This window comes from Bison bison, unplaced genomic scaffold (assembly GCF_000754665.1).
Source record: "Bison bison bison isolate TAMUID 2011002044 unplaced genomic scaffold, Bison_UMD1.0 scf7180017864215, whole genome shotgun sequence".
Taxonomy (NCBI): domain Eukaryota; kingdom Metazoa; phylum Chordata; class Mammalia; order Artiodactyla; family Bovidae; genus Bison; species Bison bison.
In genome coordinates, this window is record NW_011494787.1 from 1,448,798 (window position 1) to 1,466,633 (window position 17,836).

Consider the following 17,836-nt stretch of genomic DNA (forward strand, 5'->3'; position numbering starts at 1 on the left):
GTGTTTGTGTGTGCTGTTACAAGATCTTGTGTAATTTTAATGTGTGCTGAGGATTGCTACTCATCAAACTTCAGTGTTTATGCATTCACAGAAGGTTAATTACCCTTTTCCAAGGCTTGTGTTATTGCTTGTTTCAAGTATATTTCCATTATTCCATTTTGAAAAGCAAATCAGTCAGGGTTTGAAAAACAACTTGGAGTCCCTAGATATGAGTCTCCCTGGCCTCTTGCACACATTTCACGTAGATGGACCTTCTCTTCAGGTACAGTCCCCTTGAAATGAATACAAGTCTGGCAGATCATTTGCATTTTCTTATAAAAGAGAGTTTTAAAAATACCCCAAGATTTCCTTCTAGCCCTTCCTTTTACAGATTAGGAAATCTTCATTCTGATAGAGGGTGGATTAGGTTTTTGGTTTATATATCAACAGATCCGCCAAAAAAATAAAAAGAATTAAAAAGGGAATTGATGTTTAAAGTTCTAATTTGAGGAAATAACTTTTGAGAATGTGTGGCACTTTTCAGAATTTTTATTAGTGAAGGTATTGATGTTTCTCATAATTTTCCTTACATGGAAGTTGGTTAAAAGCAGTGCCATAACAAGTCATTCAAATAGTGAGCTCCAACTTACTGTGATAGGCAGTCTGTTCTTCCATCTCTGATGCATGTTCTGTGACTAAAATAAGTCTATTAGTAGGTGCTAATTCTTATGGCCGAGTTAACACTTTGAAAATGAAATAATGATAATATATCAATTTTCTTTAATTAAAAAACAGCCTAAAGAAAATGTAAGAATGGTTTTTCTAAGGGAAAGAAGGGAAACTATGGTTACTATTTTATTTTTTCACAAGCTGTTTGGCTAAAGAGACAGTTTAGTTGGCTTCATTGTTCCCTTGTCCAATCGGTGACCCACTGAGGCCATTGAAACTATTTATTACACGACTTCCCTGGCAATCCACTGACTCAGACTCTGCTCCCAGTGCATGGGGCCCAGGCTCAATTCCTGGTCAGGGAACTAGATCCCAAAAGTCACAACTAAGACCTGTGCAACCAAATAAATAAAAAGAAGTGGTGTTTTTTTGTTTTTGTTTTTTAAGAAATTACTTAATACAGGATTTTTCAGGTGGATAATTACCTAATGATGTCTCAATTAGCCTCTTCTGAAATAAAACCAGAGTAGTCAGTAGCTTCTCCTCTGTCTTATTTCCTTAAGATTCCACTCTACTTCAAGGTTCCCCTAAGAATATAGTAAAAATTGTGTAGTTTTTGATGCTATGTTTCAGGAGTTCTTACTGGCTTTGTGCTTCTGTAGCTCCAATTTAGGTTTGTATTTTTTATTAGACAGTTGTGCCCCTTCATGAAAAGGCCTGGGCAACACTTTGCCAAACTTAGTACTCAAGCCCAATCCAAGGAGCAGTATGGAATTCTGGACCTGATCAGGGTTCCAGTTTGATCTGGAATATAGGGCATCCAACACAGTGGGAAAAGAGGAAGAGCCCTGTGAAGCAGACGAGCCTTAATTCCTGTGTCTTATATGAGAAGGCAAAGAAGTGTGTGATACCATTTTAGAAAACATTGAGGAAAGTGGCAGTTTTATTTTTTTTTTAATAATGCCAAAAAGAAAAAGCCCTCAGATCTAAAAATCTTAGTTATCTGAAATAACTTCTCTTCACCACCCTCCACTTCTGGGGAAAGTCACAAAATGGACAGGTTTAGGAAGGAACTAGGAAGAAGGCTTCTTGGTTTTTAAGTTTTGATTGGTGAGAAGTCATGTTCATCTTCTCTTGCAAATAAGCCAGCAGTTTAAAACTCTTGAAAACTAGGAATCATGTTGTTTAGGTTTCTTCATTTCTTTTCCTAATTTGTTAAGAAGAGTGAGAGTATGTAGCTTCTTTTGGTCTCCATTGTCATTTTCAGTGCAGCTCTGTAATTCTTTGCCACTTTCTCACCATAAGCATTGCTGTTTGTCTCTGCCAGGCTCCCCAACACTTTCCCACCTGTCATGGTCCTTCCCAGTCTGTCATGTGCAGTAATCAGATGCAGGTCATCTGTTTGCTTAATTGAGCCTTTTGTGAGCCTGCCACTGCTTTAGGCGCTGAGTAGATGCACCAAGCAAGTCCTTGCCCTCACAGAAATGACACTTGAGTGAGGAAGACAGTATATAACACTGTGTGTAATAAATAAAGCAAGTAGAATGAGAGGAGAAAGGAACAAGTTCCAGCTATGCCAGCTGCCTCCCAGCATAGCTCTACTTTGAATCTTACTCAGTGAAAGTCACTCAGTCGTGTCCGACTCTTTGTGACCCCATGTCGACTCTTTGTGACCCCATGAACTATACAGTCCGTGGAATTCTCCAGGCCAGAATACTGGAGTGGATAGACGTTCCCTTCTCCAGGGGATCTTCCCAACCCAGGGGTTGAGCCCAGGTCTCCCACATTGTAGGCGGATTCTTTACCAGCTGAGCCACCAAGGAAGTCCATGAATACTGGAGTGGGTAGCCTATCCCTTCTCCTGCAGATCTTCCTGACCCAGGAATGGAACCAGGGTCTTCTGCATTGCAGGTGGATTCTTTACCAGCGGAGCTACTAGCAAAGCCCCAAATCTCACTCAGGATGCCCCATCCTGTCCTTTCACCTGTCTGGCTCTATTTAACTGATTTGTGGTTGTATTACCTACAGTCCACCAGGGGCTCCTTATTTTCACAGTCCCCTTCCAGTTTGACTTTCCTATCCCATTTTATCAGCCATTTCGCCTATGCTTCATGAGTATCCTGACTTACCTTCTTTTATAGAAGATCCCCAGGAGTAGGAAATGGCAACTCACTCCAGTATTCTTGCCTGGAAAACCCCATGGACAGAGGAACCTGGTGGGTTATAATCCATAGGGTCGCAGAGAGTCGGTCACAACTGAGCATCTGAGCACTCACACACACTGACTAGGGGGAAAAAAGCCTCACAAACTGACATTTAATAAAACCATTAATTAGGTGATGAAAATCCTTTAAATCATCGATACATCTATTGAATAGTGTTCTTTTCAAATTCATTTTTTCTTAGGTAATACGAGGAAATAGTATCATCATGTTAGAAGCCTTGGAACGAGTATGAACAATGGCTGTGTTCACCAGAGAAATCAACGCTTCCATGTGTCCCCTCTCCACATTTTACTACCAGAAAAATTGGGTTGTGTACATTTTCTTACTTTGTTAAATAAACTTTTGTAATAGCCAAAAATGCTTTCTTAGCTGTTCTCAACTTAGAATATCTGCTCTTATTCTGATTTTTTTCTGTCATGACCTGTTATTGGTTGAGACTGATTAGTTCAGAGGTTTTTAATGCGTTAAAATAGAAAAATCTTATTAAATATGAAACATTGGCAAGATACCCTTTTCCCATATCTTTTACTACTGAACAAAATTAAAGAAGCTGCAAACCTGAATGGGTTTCTTCTAAAACATTAACTGGAATTTTCAAAGTTGTTGCAATAACTTGGACAGACTCTGACTTTTTCACATACATCTGCATTCCAAGTACAGTTTCACTCAAACAACATGGGTTAAACTGTGCAGGTCCACTTATATACTGGTTTTTTCCAGTAGTAAATACTACAGTACTACACCATCCACGGCTGAATCCACGGATTCCAGACTGAAAAGAGGAACTGCATATGCAGAGAGCTGATGGCTCAGGGTCAGCGTCCATAACCCCCCAGTGTTTTAAGGGTCAACCATATAGTGGAACAGAAGTAAAACACAGGAAGTAATGATGTCTTTGTTTTATTTTGAACATAAGTGGGAAAAATTTTTGAATACAAGAGTAGAAATACAATTCCGGAGGAAAACATTCCAGTGCATTGTGGTTCTTTGTGGGGTAGAAGATGGTGATAATGCTGCCCATAATATACTCACCTAGTTTGTAAATTTTATGGTGCACAAACTCCAGTAAGAGAATATCACAAACGTGTCATAAACCTAACTTTAAAAAAAAATCTATCAAGCAAATGCTTAAGTTTATTTTTGTGATCTGGTAGAAAGCCTACAAATCATGAATCACTTTAAAACTAGAGAGTGGGGTATACACAGTATGTAAGGTACTTGTAAACAAGTATGTAAAATGGTATTCCCTATTTATAGGAAATGTTTACAGAAAAAATATAGCTAGAGGGATCAAACTAGAGTTGATGTGAAGGCCATACATTTTTATTTTTCCATTCTCCTCTTTAAACCTTCCCTAACACTGCAACCACATAAAGTTGAATTTTAGAACTGGTAGAATTTCTAAGTGTGGCTCCTAACTGGCAGCATCACATAGGAACATAACAGAAATGCAGTCTTTCGTATGCTGCTCCACACCTACTGCAACATTCTAGGGGTGAGGCCAGCCACGTTTTAACAAGCCTTCCAGTAACACTGGCGCAGGACTTGGCCTTCCTTCAGCCTGTGCATAATCTTTACCAGTCTCTTCTGTAAAAATTTCACTTGAGTAGCCTCCTGGAATAATGGGCCCTGACAGATCTGTCTTCCAGTTAAGTCTTTTTGAATTCTGTTAGTGGCATTAAAATTAATACGCTTACTATATGGATAACCTTTTTGCTCTTTAACAACTTCAGATGCCTTGTTGGAAAACAATCAGAGTTGGGTTTGATACAACAGCAATATTTAAAACTGGTGTTCTAAAAATATTTGCCATTGCAAAACAAGTCTGCAGATGTTAGAAATTATTCCACTAGAATTCACCCACTTTTAGCATACATACAACAGTGGTATACTCTACCTACTGTCTTTTAAAACCACAAAAGGAAAAAAGTAGGAATGCCTCTTAACATACTTGTTAAGAATAAAAATAGTAAAAAGCTAACTCTGACAAACTTAATTCCTGCCTCTACATCAAATATCTTGGCAATTTTATCAGCATATTTATATTCACAATTGTAGAGAATCAATTGCTTTAAGAATCAATGTTCTTTTTGCTAAAAGGAGCAAGTGCTATAATCTGGAGGAGTACTTTTTTAAAAAGACAATATATGTTAACTTGGTTGCAGTTCAGTTACTTTTAGAATTCACAAGTTTTTACTTGTTTTGTCCTTGCCAGTGACTATAAGAACACTCATGATCTTTGTACAGGTGGAGAACCGGGTCTCAAGTTTAGCTACATCCTGGAATCATTCAGGAAGCAGTCCTACAGGTGACTGCAATGTACAGCCGAACCACCGCCTCAGAACAAGATTTCAACAACCAATTTCTCAATCAAAATGCTACAGTACCTTCAGAAGCATTTAACAGTTTGAACACAAAGTGGATCTGATCAAGTGTGGGGTCTGAATATATTCTCGTGCCAGAGGCTCTACAATCATCTAAGTTGCCTCTGCTGTGAGACTGTCAATGCTTCTTACTACCAAGACTACTAGAGTTCTCACAGAGAGAAATCCTTTGCAACATGGATTTGCTTTGATAATGGATTGAGTTTCTTGGGACTTTTAAGGCACTAAAAACCCTTTGAAAACATCATAAACCCCCACATCAGTGACTCTAAACCCCAGTTGTACGTTAGGAACTCTAAAAAGCTACAAAAAGCTCAGGTCCTATCCTTAGTCCATTAAACCAATCTCTGTTGTGGGGCTCTATCACCATTTTTCAAAGCTCCTCAGGTGAGGGTTTGATAATAGACAAATTTAAGAAATTTCTTAAATCAATAGCCTATACTTGCTTTTCATTTTACTTGAGATTTTTGTGTGACATCTTTATACTACACTAAGACTTCTGAACTTCACTCCTAATGAAATAGAGACAGAAGCAATCAAAAGAACATTCTGAAAGTCAAGGCTTCAAGCATGGGCATATGTCCTTTGCAAAATTAAGTTACTAAAGCCAGGCATAAGATACCAGTTACCATGGTAATTTTACCTGAATGAAGATCACATCCAACCGTGAAGCGCAAATGAACTAGCCCTGAACTAAAAGGTAAGTCTTCCTCAAGGGCTCAGCTTAAAATGCTTTAAAGTTTCGTTCAAAATCCAGGGCCCCATCCCAGACCTATTAAATCAGAACCTCCAGAGGAGCTAGAGAATTCATATGTCTAACAAACTCCAGGTGATTCTTATGATCAGACAAGTTTGCGAAATGCTGCTGATGGATATTCAAGAAAGAGTTCAATTTTGAAGATGCAATAGTTTTACCTTCATGCTTAATTAGAACCTTGCGTTTCTCATGACTCACTGGAATTATTTTGTTAAATGATGATAATGGTGAAATATCTGATTCAAAATCATCTCTGTTCAGACTACGTTCTTTTTTTTTTTTTTGCCAGTGATATTCCATTTGGAACCAGGAGAGGGATAAAGGAGAGAGTGGTGTTTCATAGTTCTGTTTTAAGTCTCTCATATAAGTCCTCTTGGTCAATCATGTGTGTGTTCCCATTCCAGCGGTGATAGGCGAGGAGAGCAGCATTGTAGCCTGCAATGGCACTCATTTCCATGGCACTTGCTGCAAACTCTATGCCGTTGAGGTAATAAAGTTGATCGTGGAGTATGATGGAGGGGCATTTCTCTGGAGGTGTATAATGAGGGTATGCAAGCCATGACTGCTTCACAGCATAATCGTAGGACACAAAGAGCTTTAAAATTTGTTCTTTAGTAAGTGCTGCTGCAGAAAAGATCTTCCAGACATGTGCTGTATCTGCTTTTGGCTGAGGATTATTGTCTTCTTCTACAGGGGACACAAGCCCAATGCTGTTAATGAATAAATCTGGATTATCAGTGGTTAAGACTGTACCAAGATGAAACTCATTTAAGGCTCTTGAGCTAAAGACAGTTGAATTCAACTCCCCTTTAATTAAAGTTGTCACTAAAGGTTCGTAGTGTTGATGGAATTCCTCAATTGGAGGATCGAAGTTGAGAAAATTTATATTGGACATTTTCCGATTCAATGGAGTGGCCACCAGGACAATGTCATAGAAGTCTGAATGGGTCTCAGATCCAGTTTGGTAGACCACTTCATACACCTTTGAGGGATTTCCTAGAGGAAATAAAAAAGCATTTTTTTAAAGTGTTTCTAACATACTATATTTTATACCTTCTAAAAATAATTCTATACCTTAATAGTTTCTCCATAATTCTAAGGACTTAAACAAGTTTTGGAGAAGGCAATGGCACCCCACTCCAGTACTTTTGCCTGGAAAATGCCATGGACGGAGGAGCCTGGTAGGCTGTAGTCCATGGGGTCGCTAGAGTTGGACATGACTGAGCGACTTCACTTTCACTTTTCACTTTCATGCATTGGAGAAGGAAATGGCAACCCACTCCAGTGTTCTTGCCTGGAGAATCCCAGGGACGGGAGAGCCTGGTGGGCTGCCATCTATGGGGTCGCACAGAGTCAGACACGACTGAAGTGACTCAGCAGCAGCAGCAAACAAGTTTTATCCCTTAAGATAACTGGCCCCTGCATTTGTATTACACTGAGGCCAGTTTTCTACTTGGAATGGAAATAAAACCTGTCAATAGGTACAAAACATGAAATGTTTACTTTTGAGGATGAAATTCTTTTTTAAATCCAAAAAGTCATGCCACTGTACTTGAGCACATGTGTATCTATTTCCACATGACACACAACACCTAACCTCCAATTTAAAATTTCATCATTTGGAACTGAGTGAGAGACGGAGAAACAGGTTTTTCTCCCTGAGCAATTATTTTCTGCAGGGGAAATTAGAAACAATAAAATAGGAGTTCAAGCTTACCTGTCTGCTTGGTTCTTGTTTTCTCCTCTATGGACATTACTAAGCCTGACATAAGATTGCTTCTGGAAGCCTGAAGGAGCCTTGAGCAAACAAGTTTATTGCCACCTTTTACTGCCCAAAGGCCAGGATCAGTACCGGACATTGACACTGCCCCTGTCGGCGGCAGGACAAAACATATTAATTCTGACTCTGTAAGGGGCCCTCTACCCACTCTCCCTTCCCGAGTAGCTGCATCGGGCTCCAAATCTAGACATTGCCAAATGACCCTCAGAGCAAAGTTCCCCCCAGGTAAGGACCATTCAACTAATAAAAACCAAAGACTGTTCCCATAGAAGTGTTCATCTACACATGCACAATTTTGCCAACATTTTCATTGTGTCTGAGGTTTCACAAAGGAAGGTAGTCATCTCCAAATCATGGCCTAAAGTAAGGAGCCACCAAAGCATTAGGTAAACCACACTGTCAACTAATGTCTGTTAACTATTCAAGTCCTGACTTACCTACAAAGCCATTGATGTTTGTGGTTTGGCCATAATTTACCCTCATGACGGGAGTAATAATTTCATCAAGGAACTTCTCAGAGAAGCCTGCTTTCTGCAAGGTTTCAAGAAGTGACCGGTTAAATAATCCAAGATAGTCGTCCCCTCCTAGGGAATGCAGTAACTTTTCTACGCTACTGAAGGCATAGTCATGAGACTGGTAGCGGTAGATCCTTTTGAATAGAAGAGAAATGGCCATTAGACAGCAGATAGTGGGGAGGGTACACACAAAGAAGGAAAACAGCAGCCTAAGACTCCAAGTGGCTTTCCTGTTTCTTTCGGACGAGTCCCTACCGATCCTGTGAGATGCATCTTTCCCAGGTATCCCAAAGGCTCCTGGCCTCCATTTCCCTCTATCTCCTCTGGAGGAAGTCCACCGTCCTTTGAATTCACTCTTCTGCATGAATATGGTCACTGGGATCACCTTTCAGGAAGTGGGTATGTCTTGTTCTCATTCATCTTCCAGCACACTTAGACATGTCTAAAATTAAACTACCTTTCCATTAGGCTTGATCCTCTCCTCCTACCCCCAATTCCAACCAAAACAATGGGTTACTCCTAACATCCTACACATCATCCTCAGTTCATTTAGTTTTAAACATTTCATTTCTCCTTTCTGCTTCATCCACTTAAGAAGGGAAGCTTATCAACCTTCCTAACATCCTTCCTGTTATTTCTAATCTCCCTGATCTTAAGCGAAGCTTTATATTCAAACTGCTGCTGCTGCTGCTACTAAGTCACTTCAGTCATGTCAGACTCTGTGCAACCCCATAGACGGCACCCCACCAGGCTCCCCCGTCCCTGGGATTCTCCAGGCAAGGACACTGGAGTGGGTTGCCATTTCCTTCTCCAATGCATGAAAGTGAAATCGCTCAGTCGTGTCTGACTCCTAGCTATCCCATGGACTGCAGCCTACTAGGCTCCTCCGTCCATGGGATTTGCCATGCAAGAGTACTGGAGTGGGGTGCCATTGCCTTCTCCATTTATATTCAAACTACTAACATGAATAACTGATTTATCTGCCTCTAGATTCTCTTTTTTATATAATTTTTTAATATTTGTTATGTGTTAGAATATGGAGCATCAGTTTGAGCCAGACACTGTTCTAGATGCTAAAGATACAGAGGTCAATACAACACAGAAAGAAAAATCGCTGCCATAACAGAGCTTTTGTTTTAGATGGGACAACAGGCAATAAAATAAACACAAGCATCTTACCAACAGTTTGTGCTAAATTGCTTCAGTTGTATCTGACTCTTGGGGATCCTATGGCCTGTAATCTTTCAGGCTCCTCTGTTGGTGGGATTCTCCAGGCAAGAGTAATGGAGTGGGTTGCTGTGCCCTACTCCAGGGGATCTTCCTGGCCCAGGGATTGAACCCATGTCTCTTACATCTCCTGTACTGGCAGACAGGTTCTTTTATCAAGGAGGAAAGTAAACCAAAAGACTGGAAACACTTGGAGCTGGCAGAGAAGCAGAGAGATCCAGGAGAGCAGGAGGAGGCACAGACAGAAAAAAGTAGTGGAGGCGGGATGAAGGACTTCCAAAATGGAGTAAGAACCTTAGAAAAATCTGTCCCTACATAAAAGCACTGAGAACACTGGCAAACACTGTCAACATCAACTTTTTTGGAACTCTGTAAATAAACCAAACATTTGCTAAAATCCCAGGAATATTTAGATGGCTGACTGTAAGAACAAATGAGTGCTGTGGTATTTGAACTGTCCCTAAGCTCATTCCCATCTTGCTAGGAACAAGGTAGCCTTCAAAATCAGCAGCCTTGCAACCACAATATCTGTGAAACCAGCAAGCTGGCAGCCACAGAGGCAATAAGACATGTTTAGGGCATCCCCAAATTCCCATTGTCAGAGAAGTGCCACTATTTGCCTTGTCAGGACTTATTCTTTTTTGATTAAAATGTTTAAAGGATATACTCCATTTACAAAATTGGGAAAGGAGTTCATCAAGGCTGTAACCGTCACCCTGTTTATTTAACTTATATACACAGTACACCATGTGAAATGCTGGGCCGGATGAAGTTAAAGCTGGAATCAAGACTGCCAAGAGAAATATCAGTAACCTCAGATATGCAGAGGACACCACCTTAATGGCAAAAAGTGAAGAGGAACTAAAGAGCCTCTAGAGGAAGGTGAAAGAGAAGAGTGAAAAAGCTGGCCTAAAACTCAACATTCAAAAAACTAAGATCATGGCATCCAGTCCCATCACTTCATGGCAAATCGATGGGGAAACAATGGAAACAGTGACAGACTATTATTCTGGGCTCCAAAATCACTGCAGATGGTGACTGCAGCCATAAAACTACAACACGCTCACTCCTTGGAAGAAAAACTATGACAAACTTAGCATATTAAAAAGCAGAGACACCACTTCGCCGACAAAGGTCCACACAGTCAAAGCTATGGTTTTTCTGGTAGTCACGTACGGATGGGAGGGTTGGACCATAAGGAAGACTGAGTGCTGAAGAACTGATGCTTTCGAACTGTGGTGCTGGAGAAGACTCCTGAGAGTCCCTTGGACTGCAAGAAGATCAAACCAGTCAATCCTAAAGGAAATCAACCAGGAATGTTCATTGGAAGGATTGATGCTGAAGCTGAAGCTCAAATACTTTGGCCACCTGATGCGAAGAGCTGACTCAGTGGAAAAGACCCTGATGCTGGGAAGGACTGAAGGCAGGGGGAGAAGCAGACGACAGAGGATGAGATGGCTGGGTGGCATTGTTGACTCAATGGACATGAGTTTGAGCAAACTCCAGGAGATAGTGAAGGATGGGGAAGCCTAGCGTGCTGCAGTCCATGGGTTGCAAAGAGTTGGACATGACTGAGCAACTGGACAATTCCACGTACAATTACAAAATACTGGCTACATTCCCCATGTTGCACAATGCATCCTGCGGCCTATCTTACACCCAATACTTTATACTTTCTATGCCCCCACCCCAACATTGTCCTTCCCCCCTCACCACTGGTAACCACTAGTTTGTTCTCTGTATCTGTATTTGTTCTCTGCATCTGTATTTGTTCCCTGTATCTGTGAGTCTGCTTCTTTTTTGTTATAGCCACTAGTTTGCTGTGTCTTTTAGACTGTTTATGTGTGCATGCTCAGTCGTGTCCAACTCTTTGAGACCCTATGGACTGTAACCCATCGGGCTCTCCTGTCCATGGGATTATTCCAGCAAGAATACTGGAATGGCAAGAATGGGTTGCCATTTCCTTCTCCAGGGAATCTTTCTGAACCAGGGAGCGAACCTGTGTCTCCTGCATAGGCAGGAGGACTCTTTACCACTGGGAAACCTTTTCTTTTTAGATTAGGGCTTGTCTTTTTTTACCTCACTCTATACAAACAGCCCATCCTGAGCACATCTGTCAAAAACTTTTGTTGCCTGAGTTTGTGATACCAAGTGGGGTAACAAGAGGCTTATCTGAAGATTTTAAAAAGAAATACTGGGGAATGAAAAACCCCAATTCATTTCTAGGGACTTAGAAGGCCATGCCCATGTACAAGACTGTCACATGCCCAGGAAAGACCTGAGAAGGCCCTCATCTGTCACCTTCGGCTGACCTTGAGGCTTTGAGCAAGCCAGAAGTAAAGGCTAGAGCTATAAACCACCTGCCAGAGCACTGCAAGCGATCCTCACACACACACACTTGAGTAGTCAAACATGACAAAGAATAGAATTAGTTCCAGAATTAGTTCCAGAGTCACTAACAAACAAACAGCAACAGTAACAAACCCTGGGGTGAGCGGATTTCTGACGTCCAGAGTTACTATTCAATATTATTTTAAATGTCCAGTTTACAACAAAAATCAACAGAAATCCTCCTTAAGAAAATCCAGACATTGGACCTGCTAGACAAAGACTTTAAATCAGCAACTATAAATACGCTCAAAGAAGTAAAGGAAGCCATATCTAAAGAACTAAAGCACGTATGAAAACAATATAGATTAGGGACTTCCCTGGTGGTCCAGTGGTTAATACTCTGTGTTCCCAATGTAGGGACACAGGTTCGATCCCTGGTTGGGGAACTAAGATCCTGCATGCCACACATCTTGGCCACAAACAAAGAAATGTAGATTAGAACAAACATAGACTGCTAATAAAGATAAATAAATAATAGAAAATAAAAACAAACCATGGAGTTGAAAACAGTAGATAAAATTTAAAATGAAATGTAAGGGAATTCACTGTTCCTGACTCCTCTTTGGCAACCTCTGTGGCTCCTAATCCTGGTTTTTGTGACACAGGTGGTACTACAAGCATTTAACAACTGGATTGAGGGCAAGAGAAAAAGGGGCGACAGAGGATGAGATGGTTCAATGGCATCACTGACTCAACAGACATGAGTCTGAGCAAACTCTGGGTAATAGTGAAGGACAGGGAAGCCTGGCATGCAGCAGTTCATGGGGTTGCAAATAGTCGGAAATGATTTAGTGACTGAACAACAACAGCATTAAACAGAAAGCAGACTGATTATAGCCCTGGAACTGAGTCAAGACTCCCTGCTGAGGGCAAGGAAAAAGATTCCTGGGGAAGAGAAAACATGCAGGCAGAAGCTATTTCATAAGACCAGCAGTATTTCACTATTTAGCAACTGGCACATGATGGCTCAATACTTGCCGTTTGTCCAACAGGGTATGATGGATGTGATAAAATTATCAAAATAAGATCTGCATGTTCTTATAGAAAGGAACAGAAATGCATGGCCCTTTAAACAACGTAACGGTCAGCACTCTATAATCAAGTATCAAAGATATATGGCGGGGCAGGGTTGCATAATTCCATGTTTTGGAATTGTTTTATAAATCAAAAATAGTATAATATTGAGGGAACTATATGCAATGTATGTGTATGTGCTTAGTCACTCAGTTGTGTCTGACTCCGTGTGACCCCATGGACTGTAGCCTGCCAGGCTCCTCTGTCCATGGGATTCTCCAGGCAAGAATACTAGAGCAGGTTGTCATTCCCTTCTCCAGGGGATCTTCCCAACCCAGGAAGATAGATTCTTTACTATCTAAGCCACCAGGAAACCCCACTATATGCAAAACCTTGTGATAAGTCATAATGGAAAAGAATATTAGAAAAGAATGTATATGTGTATTAATAAACCATTTCGTTGTACAGCAGAAATTAACACAACATTATAAATCACTATACTTCAATAAAAAAATTTTTTTTAATTCAGAGGATAACTGGTTTACAATGTTGGGTTGGTTTCTGCTGTTCAACAACGTGAATCAGCTGTAAGTACATATACATATATCCCCTCCCTTTTGAACCTCCCTCTCACCCCCTTATCCCGCCCTTCACGTTTTAAAAAAATAGTATAGTCTATGTATCCCCTCCTTGGGCCTTTTTCACAGTTCTGTAACACAATAAATTCACTTCAAAAGTGCTTTCTTAATTTCTCAAAAGGCAATTCTCTACATGTCAAGAAAACTGATTCACACAGGCGAGGCTGTATCTCAGGCCACGTGAACTTGATTTTCCTGTTGAGGATGTAGCAACATGCCACCTTTCTCTAAAAAGTGATTGGCTCTACACAAATTCTATACATTTTCCTAGTGAACTGCTTGTTTCTCTACTAGAACATATATTCTTTAAGGGCAGGGGTATGTTCTAGGGTCTACATCTTTAAGACCCAGAATACTGCCTGGCACAAACTAAGCACTCAACATTTGGTGAATGAATAAACGAATGAATGACTACGTTAGAACAACCTGCACTATAGCTGATCTTTCCAGTAACTGGAGAGATGTTCAAGGAATTGACCTCAGAATGATGCTTAAAAAGAAAGAAATCTCCAACTACTACAAGTTACAGAAACTATATTTATCCTATTCAACTCTTACAAGCTGCATTTCTCCGAGATCTAAAACTGTAAACCAGCATAAAAGTTAGCACATGCCAACAACCTAAAAAAAAAAAAGGTTATATCATACACGTATATGTACAGTTGAGTCCCTTCGCTGTCTACCTGAAACTATCACAACATTGTTAAACGGCTATACCCCAATACAAAATAAAAAGATTTTTTAAAAAATAAGCTATAGTTTTCAAAGTCAGAATGGTTTTCATTTTGTTTTAATATTCTCTTGGCTGAGCTGTAGAGCATGTGGCATCCTAGTTCCCCAACCGGGATCAAATGTGCGCCCCCAGCACTGGAAGTGTGGAGTCTTAACCACTAGTCCACCAGGGAAGGCTCTAGACTGGTTACTTTATGTTATTTTTCTTACTTACCAAAAGAATGCATATTCATACGTAAAGGACTTTTTGAAAATACAGAAAAACAGAAGGAAAATAGGCACCTATATTCTCACTATGCAGGACAGTGTGGGAATACAATACCTTAATTTAAATTCTTGGGGCACAGAACTGATATGCTATTTCAGGCTGCTAGCTCACTGAAACATCATGTCACAGTTAAATAAAGCTCATTTAAGTTTTCTACAAGCTCTTGTACGTATCACCTTATCCATCTACACACAACACTAAAACAGTTCAGAGATTAAGAGGGAGGACTCTGGAGCCAGATTGCCTGGGTAAGAATTCCAGCTCCACCAGGTACTAGGCAGGTGGACTTGCATACCTAAAACCTCTCTATGCCTCCACCTTCCAGTATCCTACAAGAAGCAGCTAGTAACAGTATCTACCTCAGAGAGCTGTCCTAAGACTTCAAAGAGTTAGTATTAAATAAGCATTTACAAAATATGTTTTCAGAAGCAAAAATAAATGACCCTTTCACGTTCCAAGTGGATAAAGGCCCTGCATATCATATACAAAACATTTTTCCTAACGACCTTACAAATAGGCTTTGTGGTTAGGTAGAGCACTGTTCCCAAAAACTGTAATTCCTACAGATTATTTAATAAAAGGTCTTAGGTTAAATGGAAGAGAAAAAATTACCTCATAAACTTGTCTAATATATCCTCTACCCACATGTGCATTCGGAGGGATTGAAATCCATAGTGCCAAATTAGTTTAATCATGTTAATTATAAACCAGCTGCTCTCCTCATATACCAGAGTCTCTCCATTATACACCCCCACTAGGCCACTAGGGCTCTGAACAGCAGAGAGACCTGCAAAAACAAAGAAAGGGTAACTAAGTCAATGGTTTCTGTACTGATCAAATGAGAGAAGGTAATCTGAAGCTATGGGGGACATTCTGAAATAAGTGAATCTGGGCTTCCCCCAGTTCTCAGGAGACATGTTAACAGAGCTCTATCTTTAGAACAGTGTGTGATACTCTAGACATCACACTGTCCAAAAGCAGATTCCCTTAAAGATGAGTTGGATGATCATTGCAGCTGTATCAAAATTAGAAACTGGCTATATTTAGTCTCAAAAGACTAAAAAAGGCAAAAGAAAAAGCCAAAGGACAGCTGAATTCATCTTAAAATCAGCATAAATTGCTCCTGGCACACACTTGCCCTTGTGGAGCGAAGAGGCCCTGGAAGCATCCACAGGAAATGTGGAAAGCAGCTAAGGAAAATAGGATTTCCATTCCTGTGCAAATCCTATTCTAGGTAACTCAACACTTCTCATAACTGGAAGGAGGCCAAAATTACACAATATTCCCCAAGGAGGGAGCCTACAGAGGCCCCCCCAGGCATTCCCCACAACCTGTCCAATACCTCTCCTGGTAGCAAAGCAGTCAGATGTCCCAAGTTCCAGGCACACGTTTGCCCCTACAGCTGTGAGTGACCTTAAGTCAGACACCTCAACTCTCTGAGCCTCATTTCCCCAGCTATAAAATGGGCATGCTAGGTTTTGCTAACTCAAACCACTCTTTGATTCTTTAACACAAACCCAGAATATATAAGAATCAACAACAGCAACCATCCCCAACCCACGCCCCATGGCTGTAATTCCAGATAACTGAAGATATACTGTAGTGTCCCATTACAGCAGAGCAGCTCCTAAGGCAGTGCCAATTGCTAGTAGGAAAGTAAGGAAAGCAGTTTTACCAGCTTCACTGTAAAAGACAATTAATAAGGCAGAAAAGTTTCAGTTCCCTATCTGATAACAATATCCATGCACTTTGAAGTCTGCTTTGCTCTCAGACCAAATTACATACCCAGATCCTTGACAAAACGCTTCATGTGCAGATTTAAAGGATGGATGATAGAACCTCCTGACTCAAATTCTTGCCCCTGCACATTCAAGGTGGCCAGACGGCCTCCCACCTTTCCTTTTTCGAACACGTCAATCTTCACATCTTTCCCAAATTTCTGCCGCAGATAATAGGCTGCTGAAGTGCCACCAATTCCAGCTCCAATAACCGCTACGGTGGGGAAAAAAAGGAACAGGGTTTTTTCTCTTACCAGCTTCGCATGTTTGTTTTTGAACCGCCGTAAATCAACAACCGACATTACCTAAAGCAGTTATCGACAATTTAGGGAAGCCTGGGGAGGGGGAGGCAAGGGACAGTTGCAGTGAAGACAGAAGCAACTCTAAATCTGGACAGACACTGCCCCCAGACAACAGTAGTAGTAGATTGTTACATTTTTTTCCCCACAGCCAGATGCCCCAGGCTCTCACAGTTCTTTGCGGAGGCACCAAGCGGCCCGCACACGCTCCTTTGTGCCCAATGCATGGGAACAGAGGAGGTGGGGCCTTTCCAGCACGCATTTTAAATAAAGTGGCCGCCATTTTTGCCTAGATTTGTTCTGTCTCGTTAATGTAAATAGCTTAATGATCCCAAAGAAAATGGGTTAAAAAGGAATAAAAATAAACAACAAAAAAGCAAAACAAAATAAACAGGGAGCAAACCACCAAAACCAATCAAACTAAAAGAGTGACTGTTTCCGCTGGGTAGTCGTCCTAGGTAAAGTACTTGCTCTGCAAGCCAGCCGACTTCAACAAAGCAGACGGCGGAGGGGTACACCCCCAGCCCGTCACGGGAAGCACACGCGGTCAGCGCGGTCAGCCTGTTCGCGCTGCTCGGCGTGCTGTGCCCGCATGCGCCTCTCATCTGCAGAGCGGAATCGGCCAGTCGCTCCCTGAGCAGCCAGAGGACCGGCCTCTGAACAAGTGCAGCAAGGGAAGGCCGAGGGAGGGGCCTTTGCTTCCTTGGAGCCCCAGACCCCCGAGACAGGGGCTGCAGGGACGCCGGGCGCCCGCCTGCGGACTGGTCTGGGTCAACCCCACCTCCACTGCCCATTTCTCAAGTGGGCATGTCTCCACGCCCGAGAAAGGGCGTTCCCTGGGGCACTGAAAGCGGTTCGGAGGCGCGAACTGGGAAGAGCACCACATTCGCAGCGGGCTGGTTCCGCGCGACTCAGCGGGCGCCAGGGGCGCCCGGCCTGCAGCAGCTGGTAGTGACCTCCCGGCGCGGGGCGCGCTCTCGCCAACCCCGCAGCGCGCCGCCTCTTCCTCGCCTACCGATCTTCTCCGGCGGAGCCCGCGGCTCGGCGCTCCCAGGGTACCACCAGCTGCACAGCAGCAACAGCCCCAGCCCCAGCCGCAGAATCGAGCACGCGAGCCCAGGAGCTGCAGGGTCCATGGCTCTCCAAGCGCTGCGGTCGGACTCAACATACACTTTTTAAA

General features: G+C 41.9%; 2 protein-coding genes across 2 annotated transcripts in view; one reads left to right on the plus strand and one right to left on the minus strand.

Moving 5' to 3' along the window:
• SNRPG (small nuclear ribonucleoprotein polypeptide G) overlaps positions 1 to 3,231 on the plus strand; it is an 8,862-nt gene extending 5,631 nt beyond the window's left edge. The window contains exon 4 of the mRNA XM_010845287.1: positions 3,055 to 3,231. Coding sequence (XP_010843589.1) covers positions 3,055 to 3,105 — 51 coding nt within the window. The 3' untranslated portion in view covers positions 3,106 to 3,231. The remainder of the gene's footprint in view (positions 1 to 3,054) is intronic.
• Positions 3,232 to 3,757: 526 nt separating this feature from the next.
• PCYOX1 (prenylcysteine oxidase 1) lies at positions 3,758 to 17,813 on the minus strand. Its single transcript, XM_010845288.1, has 6 exons — positions 17,672 to 17,813; positions 16,365 to 16,571; positions 15,192 to 15,366; positions 8,232 to 8,443; positions 7,732 to 7,884; positions 3,758 to 7,010 (listed from the first exon to the last, which is right to left on the minus strand). Exons 1-6 carry the CDS (start codon positions 17,790 to 17,792, stop codon positions 6,352 to 6,354), a joined length of 1,527 nt encoding a protein of 508 aa, XP_010843590.1. The 5' UTR covers positions 17,793 to 17,813; the 3' UTR covers positions 3,758 to 6,351.
• Between the last annotated feature and the right edge of the window lie 23 nt (positions 17,814 to 17,836).